The sequence below is a fragment of the Panthera uncia genome, chromosome C2 (assembly GCF_023721935.1).
Source record: "Panthera uncia isolate 11264 chromosome C2, Puncia_PCG_1.0, whole genome shotgun sequence".
Classification (NCBI taxonomy): Eukaryota; Metazoa; Chordata; class Mammalia; order Carnivora; family Felidae; genus Panthera; species Panthera uncia.
Genome location: NC_064810.1, coordinates 144818804 through 144830463, shown reverse-complemented (window position 1 = coordinate 144830463; position 11660 = coordinate 144818804). Strand labels below are relative to the sequence as shown.

At 43.0% G+C, this 11660-nt stretch overlaps 1 protein-coding gene across 1 annotated transcript in view; it reads right to left on the bottom strand.

Moving 5' to 3' along the window:
- Window positions 1-5354: 5354 nt before the first annotated feature.
- The window catches only part of GPD1L (glycerol-3-phosphate dehydrogenase 1 like), a 58266-nt gene continuing 51960 nt past the window's right edge, over window positions 5355-11660 (bottom strand). The window contains exon 8 of the mRNA XM_049629905.1: window positions 5355-9225. Coding sequence (XP_049485862.1) covers window positions 9129-9225 — 97 coding nt within the window. The 3' untranslated portion in view covers window positions 5355-9128. The remainder of the gene's footprint in view (window positions 9226-11660) is intronic.

Here is an 11660-nt window from a genome sequence, read left to right as displayed (position 1 = left end):
CAGGTCATGATCTCTCAATTCTTGAGTTTGAGCCCCATATCAGGCTCTGTGCTGATGGGTTGGGATTCTCTCTTTTTCCTTCTCTCTCTGCCCCTTCAGCTCTCTCTCTCTCTCTCTCTCTCTCTCTCAAAGTAAGTAAATAAACTTAAAAAAAGAAAGAAAAAAAGAATACAAATTTAAGAAAACAAAGGCACAGGGCCATAGAAAGAACCTGTAAAAGTACGGGTTCTTGGTGCTTCAATTTCACTAGCTTCCTGAAAAAAATGGCCTCTAAATGAAAATTATGCCATCTCCAAAGATAACAGACAGGCAAACCAGAGGGAAGATCAGGACGCAAAGAGGTTTTTTTTCTTTATATACCACCCTCCTTGCTGAAACTTCTTTAAAGGATGGAAGATGCATTTTTTAGAAATATTTCCCCAAGAATGTTCTCGGGGTCTTTCCTGAAACAAAAAGCAGGAAGCAGATATTTTTGCTTTTGTCAGAATGTGGGTATCAGAACGTGAGTGAGAAGAAGACGGGAATTTTAAAAGACAGACATAAATGGGTATCCAACATCCTGGAAGGGAAAGAGATCCAGAAGCAAAAAAATCTAATCAGATGTGTAAGTGGATATAAGGCCAGGGTGTAGACAAAACCGCTGTGCATAAAAATTTGTGGTCGGTTTTGAGTTAAAAGTCGGAATGAAACATAGACACTGGACAACTGCCTAGCACAGACTCGGCTTAGTTCATAAGAAATGCATGACCTTGGGGCACCTGGGTGGCTCAGTCGGTTAAACGTCCGACTTCGGCTCAGGTCAAGATCGCACAGTTCGTGAGTTCGAGCCCGCATCGGGCTCTGTGCTGACGGCTCAGAGCCTGGAGCCTGCTTCACATTTTGTGTCTCCCTCTCTGTCTGCCCCTTCCCTGCTCATGCTGTGTCTCTGTCTCAAAAATAAACATTAAAAAAAAATTAAAAAAAAAAAAAAAAAAGAAATGCATGGCCTTCCAAACACTTGACCAAAAGTCCCAAGAACAATGAACGATGCCATTTTTTTTGGCAGGCTGCCAAATGCCTAGGAACAGTCCTTCCCAAAGAGTGACCTCTAGTGGACAGGAGGGTCATAGCTCCCTGGAACCCGGAATTTCCTCAGACAAGCGTCTTAACCCCTTTCAGCTTGTTTTTTCACAAGAGCGTTCCGGAGTTTGGCTTAAACAGTGAATGTGTGGTGTTTAAAAACTGTATTAATATTTCTTCTTTCAACATTGCTTGTAAATGGCTAACTTAACGGCCCATCCTGTGCCTGTATCAACCTTTGGTACCACCAACTATCACAACTGTTAAGATGGCTACTTTAATAAAATTGCTGTTTTGAACACCAAATTTTACCTTCTACAGTGAAACCGGTAGGAAGGACTTCTGAATTCTTGATAAATACAAAATTTCATGTTTTTTGGATTTATGGGTTTGCTTTAGGTCTCTATTATAAGGGAATCCCTAATGGAGGGATCTGATGGAGGTTAGAGGAGTAATTAGGAAAAGAGAGGGAGATCAGAAGCATGAATTGAAGTCACCCTTTTGAAGGTTAATTTGGCAGTGCTCGTTAAAACATAAAACACACATACCTCTGAGCCAGCAGTTCCGGTTTTAGGGCTTTCTCCTTTAGATTTTACTCATATAAGTGAGCTGAGGTTCATGTGCGAGGCTGTTTACAGCAGCAATTATTGTAATAAGAGAAATAGAGGAAACCACTTAAATATTCATTGTAATAAATTATGAAATAGTCATAAATAAAGTAGGATGCAGATATTTAAAGGATATGGGAGAGTCGTATTCTTCAATATTAAGACTATAAAAGAAAGTTTTAGGGGCACCTGCCTGGCTCATTTGGTAGAGTGTATGACTCCTGATCTCGTACGTTTGAGCCCCACATTGGGGCGAAGAGATTACTTAAAAATAAAATCTAAAAAAAAGGTTTTAGAACAGTGTTACGTTTTAAACTCTCATACATACATGAACATAGGACGTGTACGCAAGTTTGCAGAAAGACTTGTTTGATTTTGCCCATGAACAGCCATTGCTCAAAAGGGGTGATGTAGGGTGTTAGGAACACAAACTCTTAAGCCAAGCTGCCTGAATTCAAATCCTGCCTTTGTCAGTGATGATCTCTGTGCTTTTGCCAAGTCCTTTAGCCTCGTTGTATCTCAGTTTCCCCCTCTGTATAGGGGGATGATACATTTCCAGGATTAAATAAACTCATATATACGAAACACTAGAAGAGTGCTAAATGTGCTTTGCTACACGATTAATTTAATTTACACTTTTTGAAACTACATGTTGATATATTTAGGGAAATTAGGTGAGGGGGACATGGAATCTCTCTGTACTACCTTTGCAACTTACTGTGGATCTGTAATTATTTCAAAATAAAATGTTTTTAATTTTTTAATGTTTATTTTTGAGAGAGAGAGAGGGAGAGACAGAACTTGAGTGGGGGAGGGGCAGAGAGAAAGGGAGACAGAATCCGACACGGGCTCCAGGCTCTGAGCTGTCAGCACAGAGCCCAATGCGGGGCTCGAACCCACGAACTGCAAGATCATGACCTGAGCCGAAGTCGGACACTTAACCGACTGAGCCACCCAGACCCCCAAAATAAAAAGTTTTTTAAAACACAGTTTAATATAAGCAACTGATGTGAAAGACTGTGAAGACAGAATGTTCTACAAAAAAAGCAAGATGCAGAACAAGGTGTTTAGTAAGCCCTATTTTGTGTAGAAAAATGGGGACGGGAATAAGAATATAGATTTGCCTATGTAAAATGAAATTCTAGAAGGGCATATTAGAAACTAGTAACAGTGGCTACTTGGGAAATGGGCAACAGACTTTATTTTTGAACTAAGTGGCTGTGATACCAATTCAAAACTATTTAAAAATAAATAAGGGCAGTAGGACACTCTAGTGTTAAAGACGAGCATGTTATAAATCCTGGACCGTGCTGGCATTGATTCTGGAGAAGGAGGGATGATTATGTACACCGAGTCTTGGACTGAGCTAGTTTAGTTCTGTGGAGGAGAGGAACAGACACACCCACAGGCTTACCCACCCACATTCCCGCACAGCATCTTGTGTCCAAACAAAAGATGCCCAAGTGGATACTAACCATGATGCTGTGATGACCAATGGATAAATTCTCCCAAATTTCTTGATGTTTCTGCAAGCTCTGGCTCTTACCTCCTCAAACATCTTTTTAGCGACATCTTAGGGTAAGTTATGCTAGCTGCTATTAACAAATAGCTCCCAAATCTCAGGGGTGTAATACGGCAGTGAGTTTTTATCTTTATACCTGTTATAATACAATGTGGACCAAGGGTGGGGGAACATTCTCCATGGAAGGATCCAGGATGAAAGACACCCTATCATCTTCCACATATAGCTTGCGGGTCATCCTGGAAATTGATAACCAGTCAGCACACAAGAAGAACAAAGAATCGAACATAACCGACCCCCAAAAGTGGCATTTTTTTTTTTCTTTCCTCTTGCCAGTGGCCAGAACTCAATCACCTAAAACTTTTGGGTCGCTGAGAAATATATTTTAACCGTGTACGTCACAAAATCATTAATTTAGTGAACATGTAGAATTATCTGTCACAAGCAACTATTGATGGGATCATCCGATTCTTCTCCTTTGATGTTAACGATCTCCTGCTTTTCGCTGACTTTTGCAAGTGATCCTGAACCAGACATATCATTCCCGCTTGCTCCAGTACCACTGGACCTTCCGTCCAAACCAAAGGTAACATGGCTTACTTCAGAAACTCGAATCACTTATACCTTCAGTAAATTGGTAGAATATTATGCTTAGAGTCTCCTAACCTATTTCCTCAAAAAAAAAAAAAAAAAAAAGTTCACCATCAACTTACTTTATATACCGTCACAAAAATTTACAAAGATTATGTGGTGAAATAATAATGGCAATGCATTACGGAAAATTACACACACTTGGTGGCATACAATTAATTCTGGACAAATTTCAGCCCTTATTTTTTCAAAAACCGTGCCGTTCTCTTGTGAACTGTCACACGTGTGCTGGGTCTTCTTGTCCTCTACTCATCTCCTAAGTTCCTGAATATTTGCTTTGCTGCTTTCCGTTCACATCTTTAGGTTTGTTTTTACAGTTTGCTAATTCCATCTCTAGTTCCTGCCAAATCTACTCTTTAATCTGTCCAGTGATGTCATTCAAATTACATTCATTTCTACACATTCTTTTTTTGAGACAGAGAGATACAGAGCATGAACGGGGGAGGCGCAGAGAGAGAGGGAGACACAGAACCGGAAGCAGGCTCCAGGCTCCGAGCCATCAGCCCAGAGCCCGACGCGGGGCTCGAACTCACGGAACGTGAGATCGCGACCTGAGCTGAAGTCGGACGCTTAACCAACTGAGCCACCCAGGCGCCCCTCATCTCTACACATTCTAATAGGTTTGTTTTCAAGTCTGCTTAGTGGAGTTATTGTTTTTGGTAGTAATTTGTCCTTAATATTTCATTTCTCTTTTTATGTTTTTACTTTCAAAATTACCATTCAGAGCGTCTGCCATATTGCTCAATTATCTGAAACCTTGAGCATCTAATTCTTCTGTTTAAAATCTATTGAATTTCACTCATAATGAGATATTTTGTAACTCTTTAAGTGCAGTCACCATCTGTCACCAATGTTATTACAGTATTATTGACTATATTCCCTATGCTGTACTTTTAATCTTTGGGGCTTATTTTATAACTGGAAGTCTGTACATCTCAATCCTCATCACCTATTTTGCCCACCCGCCCACCCCTCCCTCTGGCAACCAATAGTTTGTTCTCTGTATCTAGAAGTCTGGTTTTCTGTTTTTTTAGTCTCCATATATAACAGAAATTATATGGTACTTGGCTTTTCTTAGCATAATACCCTCTGGGTCCATCCATATACATACACCACATTTCTTTATCCATGCATCTACCAATGGACCTCTAGGTTGCTTCCATATCTTGGCTCTTGTAAACAAGGCTGTAATAAACATAGGAGTGCATGTATCTTTTCAAATTAGTGTTTTCATTTTTGGAGGGTGAATACCCAGTAGTGGAATTATTGGAACATGTGGCGACTCTTATGTTTAATTTTTTGAGGACCCTCCATGGTTCTTCAAAAGCCCTACACCGTGGCTGCACCAATTTACCTTCCCACCAACAGTGCGTGAGGGTTCCCTTTTCTCTACACCCGGGCCAACACTTGTTAGTATTATTTTTTTAATGTTTATTTTTGAGAGAGAGAGAGAGAGAGAGAACAAGTGGGGCAGGGGCAGAGAGAGACGGAGACACAGAACTCATAGCAGGCTGACGGCACAGAACCCGATGCGGGGCTCGAACCCATGAACTGTGAGATCATGACCTGAGTTGAAGTCAGATGCTCAACGAACTGAGCCATCCAGGCGCCCCTTATTTTATAATTTTTAAAGTGCATCTGCAGTGAGACTTATTTGTGCGAAGCCTATGCGGCTGGGACCCAGAGTGGGTGTTTGCGCTGGTTTTGTATTCGGTTCTGCCACTTACCTACTGGCATGACTGGGCCCACGTTCCAACTGTTTTTCATTTTGCTTGTGGTTTCCTGGGTATCAGAATTTAAACCCCAAACCCGTTTGTGGTGTTGGGCTCACAGTTACAAGTTTTCAGCAGAGACATTTTTCTCCACGTTCAACACCTTCCTTGTTTGTGCCTACGGGTGGGTTTTCTTAGCCAGTTTCTTCCCCTGACAGTGTAGCCCATGGAAGGCTGTAGTTCTAGCATTAAGCTTTACAACCCTAACCCTTCGATATCGGAGAGCACCCCCCCTCCTTCCCCTGGAAGCCAGTGAGCCACCTTACTGCTCTAGCTGTCCGTCCCTAATTATTTCAGCCTCCTGGGGATTTCCCTTACATTCTAGTGAGATCAGCCCTGCGTATAAAAGGGATGCTGGTTATATATTCCTAGCTTTTGTAGGTATTTGAGGTGGTGGTGTGTGTGTGTGGGGGGGGGGGATTTCAAATTTATCAGTCCACTGCACGGCTAGAACTAGAAGGCCTCCCCTACAATGATGATTATATAAAAATATCACCAAGCAATGGGAAGGAACAAAGGCAAATGGAAATCGATGTGTTTAAGGAGTGGGATTAGAGATGAGAACTTCGTTTTAGAAATTACCCTTTTATTATTGTTAATGCAACACAATTCAGGAAAAAAAAAAAGAGCTGACCTAAATAAATAAAACTCTTAACTAAGCCAATTTTTTAAAAAAGGGCCAGCAGCACAGGTTGGGTCATTAAATGTTTATTAAATCAAGCTTTTAAATTATATCCACCTACAGTCTGTAAACAGATACAGTACGCACGTAAGTAAAAGGCTCTTGGATTAGAAGTGGTGGAAAAACGAAAGATCCCTTTGTACACGGGCGCCTCATCCCTCCGCGGGCCGATGCCATGGGGCCAGGTTTTAGTTACGAGCTGAATGATAAACCAGTTTAGCTGAAATCCACCTGCTAGGATGGATTTCAAGACAGATATTTGTTCCACATTATAGTAGGCTGGATTATAGCAAGGCAACAGTGTAGTTTTTACATTCACAGATTGGCTGAACAAATTAAGAGTTTCTTCTAGATGTCTCCCTCCCTATTACCATAATTAGTAAGAAATGAGAATTAAAATAAATGATGTACCACAGGTGGTTACAAAAATAGATAACTCGTAGAGTAATAAATATCTAGTTAGCAGAGCACAAACTTATAAAATTTGTCTTTTTCCATAATGTGCAGAATATTGTAAGTATGTTCAAGAGGTACAGTCAGCAGACTTCAGATCAGTGAGAGAACATTCATAAAGAAAAAAACTATCAAGTACAAAACCCAGATTAGGAAGCCAAATGCAAATGAGAATATACGTAAGACAAAATCCTAACTCCTCACATCTAATTATCCTACTTAATAGACACCACAATTAGCTTACAGCCCTTTACGTATCTTAAAAAGTAACTCTTTGTTACCTATGTACAAATTTTAAAAAAGAGTAATCATGAGACAAGCAATAATTGATTGACTTAACAGTGGCACTAAAATCAATAACATTTGTAGATTTTGTGTGCTTTCATATACTTCTGTGTATAGGGATTTAAAATGCCCCCCAAAATGTTTTGGATTGAGTTTTTAAAAGTCCCACAAAAATCTATCCTACGGTCATTTCAGGTATAGAAGGGAAAAAGTCCCAAACTGAAAGAAAAAAAAAAAAAAAAGTCAAAATCCTACAAAGTGACTGAAAATCCATGAATCTGTAAGTGACATTCATATGTTCCCTTAACACTTACCAAGTGCTATGTACGGTAACTATAATGCTATCCTGAAATCAGTCTCATTTGAGAAGATACAGTGATTCCCATTCTAATTCTAGAATTAAAAGCACTTATTTGACATAATGTGCGTTTCAGCGAGGTTGACATCTACCTGTTGTACTGACAGTGTCACCTTAAATAAAGCTTCATCCAAGAGTCACGGCAGGCCTGAACTGTAAAAGCTCGGGGCTAACACCACCACAGGTAGGTGGCTATTCATCCTAACTTCTGCAGGGAGTGAAGGGTATACTGGGGCTGTCCTCAGGTCACCTCAGCCTCGAACAGCGTTCCCTTGAAAACTCGGCAAGTTTCTTTGCCAAAAACAGCTCCATAGTCTAGAATGTGTTCGAGACCTGCCGGGTTAGAGAAGTTCCGCTGACACACTGACATGCATTCTCCACCTTCAAGAGGGATGTGCACGGGCAGCTTTCCCCAAACACTCTTGACCTTGCCAGGGAACTCCTGAACAACCCGCGATCCCAGGACGCTCATTTCCCGTGGAGCATGGTTTGAGAAGTGCCGATCTGGGTGGGATTTCTCAAGTAGTGGTTCTCAAATTGTAGTGAGCATCAGAAACCCAGGGAAGGCAGACTGAAGCATAGATACCTTACCCCGCTTCAGTGCCTGGGGCGGGGCCTGGGAACCTGCATTTCTAAGGGGCTCCAAGTGAAGCTGATGGGATGAGGACCGCGCTTTGAGTGGCATGCATCTAGACAACGCCCCACGCGAATGTCAGCGGCAGAAAGCCCTGCTAGAATCTCAGCAAAGGCTGCACATGGCATCTGCCACAACCAATTAGCTGGAGGTCTTCCAGCCCGGTGATGCCTGAGGTCTGGGCACCTTGCTGGGGTGGTGGGGGGGGGGACGCTGGACTTGACTCCCAGCTCGGCCCCCACTCGCCAGGTGACCAGGGCACAGGACTGCAACTCAAAAGACGAATAACAGAAGCCCCCTCTCAGTGGATCTGTGAGGCTTAGAGGAAATGTTTGCACAAAGGTCTGCCAAACAAAAAGCATCAAACAAGGGTCATTAATCAGAAGAACGTGTCAGTCACAGCAGGAAAATCCCGGATGCATTTTCTGCCTTCCGCCACTGCTAAGCCTTTACGAAAGGAAGCACATTCTGGCAGCCAGTGAAGAGAAAAGGGGCTAAAAATGCAGAGAACTGCAGCAAGGGGGAGATACATTACGTGGATCACCTCATCAGAAGTATCTCATTGTCAAAAGAAAATCAACCCACAATCAAAGTAGTTAACTATGCTGGCTTTGAGCTAGAGTTTGAGTTACAGTATGTTGATCTTTGAACACGCTCACTCCTCCATTCTACCATGTTAATGCTGGTTCGGTCTTAACATGAAGATGATGAGGAAAAAAAACAAAATCCCTTCACTCAAATGCATATGGATACAATGTAAACAAATTTAGCTGAGATAGTTCCCATCTGCAAAGCTACCACGGTGGGAAATTTTCAAAAGTAATTTTTAAAAAGGACCTTTAATTTTGGTTCATAGAAACATCCACGGCATGAGAAATGAACACAGACACGCACGTTCACCCATGCGTCTAGTTGTGGCCCAACACATCTTAGCCGCCGAACTGCTTCTGGCAATTCAAACACCAACCGGTAAAAATTCATACACACACTCATGATGGGATTAGGGTCAAGCGCACGTCGTATTGCCAAGTCCCAGTTTCCATTTGAACGAAAAAGACTGATCAAGAAAGGCAGCACGGTACCCAGCACACCGCACGAGCCACTTTATACGTGCTCTGGATGGCTCTGGAGACAAGACAACATCTCTTGCACGGGTTTGCCTTCGTAGCAGATCTGATACACGGCTGTAAACAACGGGAACCTGGTTGGGAGAAAAGAATGTGAAAAGACAAATTAGGCCATCTGGTTTACCCCCCTGAACAAAGTCGTCCTCCTCTCCTGCCTAACAGATCGCAGGCAGGCGTGCTTCTCTGGACAACACAGTGAACGCCTTCCACATTCGTTACTTGGTCGGCAGAGAGCCTCTGCACTGCGGCTCTCGTCGGTACGACCCAGACCACCCTCTGCCGACTTGTTTGGAATGCACGGTCCACAGAGGAGTCATGGTCATCCTCGCAAGGGCCATCTGTGGTCATTTACGTGCAGCTCAGGCTCTTGGTCAAGTCTGGAGCGAGTCCAAGTTTCTGTCACTGTGTTAAAAGGCGGGAGAATAAATTTTAACTTGCAAGGAGGTACTGCTCTCCCTTCTCCAAAGGGGATCACCCAAGGACAGAGATGAGGCAGCCCACACGTTACCAGAAATAGTTCAGGCCTGGAACACTCCTGCAAAAATCAACGTGGGCACCCACAATTAGCAAAGCACTGATCTCAAGTTGGAAGCCGGCGCTGTGAACACAAATACAAAGGAAGGTTTGAAATGGCCGAGGGTATAAAGGTTTGTGCTAATAAACCACTGTGAGAAAAGACCGCATTATCCCCAGGGTACAGCTGGCTCAGCAAGTATTTTTTAATTTATTTTATTTTTTTAATGTTTATTTTTTTATTTTTGAAAGAGAGAGAGAGAGAGAGAGAGAGAGGAATCCCAAGCAGGCTCCACACTGTCAGAGCACAGCCCAACGCAGGACTCAATCCCACAAACCAGGAGATCGTGACCTGAGCCGAAATCAAGAGCCGGATGCTTAACTGACTGAGCCACCCAGGCATACCAGTATTTTTTTTTTTTTAAGTTTATTTATTTAAGTAATCTTTACACCCAACATGGGGCTTGAAGAGATCAACCCCGAGATCAAGAGTCACATGCTTTTCCAACTGAGCCAGCCAGGAGCCCCTCAGCAAGGATTTTTTTTAACGGCAGGTATCACTAAGGAAGTAACAGTTAATTTCAATCAGGCTTGAAGCAGTTAATTTCAATCACACACACACACACACACACACACACACACACACGCTCACAGCCCAAAGTGAGTTTGACAGAATCAATAGAGTCTTAAAGGCCATTCTGAAAATGATCTAGCTGGAATCCTTTAATGACAACTTAATTTAAGAAGAGCAAACAGCTCTGATAGGTCATACGTCTATCACCGGCACAGAATGTGTTGTTATTTTTTTTGGAGTCAAATCTGACTCCGTAGCCTAGGAGCTCTAGGCAAGTTTCACAACCCCTCTCGCCCTGTTTGCAATGTAATATGGGGCCGGACCTGTTGTCTTACGTGACTTCTGTTTAATGTGTGCAGTGTGCACGGTGGGTATGCAGTAAGTGACAGCTTCTACACACAGTCACAAGATGGCCACCGCGTCCTAGCAAGCTCCCAGAGGACAGAGCCCCAGTCTCTTTCGTTCACCTCTGCATCCTCAGTGCACGGTTGGTGGGGAGGGGCTACTCAGGTGCTCAGCGAGTGTTTACTGAATGAACTACTACAAACGGGAGTTAGAGCCGGCAGATTTTTGCCCCTTTTTTCTTTCCACGGCTTAGTCTTGCCGTCCCTATGATGAGAAACTGTGCGTCCCCAAAGCACGGGGGCAGGTGACGAGTGGCCACCCAAAGCCATTCCCAACCCCCTTCTCTCTTTACCAACGTTGCCAGTAGCCTAGTGCTCACTTTCCCAGCCTTTCCTTCTCCTAGAATTAGTCAATGAAGCAAGTTCTAGCGAGCAAGACAACACGTCTGCGAAGGGCTTCTGGGGAAGGCACTCCTCTCCTCGAGAGGCACTGGAGGGGAACTCTGCGCCCCAGGACTGCATCTGCCCTGGGTCTCTGAGTGCAGCTGTGTGAGTGTGTGAGGCATGAAACTGCTGCCGCCATCTTGAGCTTTTGAGAGAAAGCCAATGGAATCACTGAGATTCTAATCTTTTTTCATTTAAATCCAAGTTAGTTAACATATAGAGTAATGATGGTTTCAGGAATAGAACCCAGTGACTCATCCCCCACATATAACACCCAGTGCTCATCCCAACAAGTGCCCTCCTGATGCTCATCACCCATCCAGCCCATCCCCCCACCCCCATCCACCCTCAGTGTGTTCTCTGTATTTAAGAGTCTCTTATGGTTTGTCTCCCTGTTTTGATCTTATTTTTTCCCTCCTTTCCCCTGTGTTCCTCTGTTTACTGAGATTCTAATCTTAAGGCACTGTGCCAACACCAATAACGTCCACCTCCAAAATCCTTGTTCTATGAGGAAAATAGACCTATTGTTTGAGGCATTTAAAAAAAAATTTTTTTTTATGTTTGAGAGAGAGAGAGAGAGAGAGATAGTGTGTGTGTGTGTGTGTGTGTGTGTGTGTGTGTGTTTGTGTGTGTG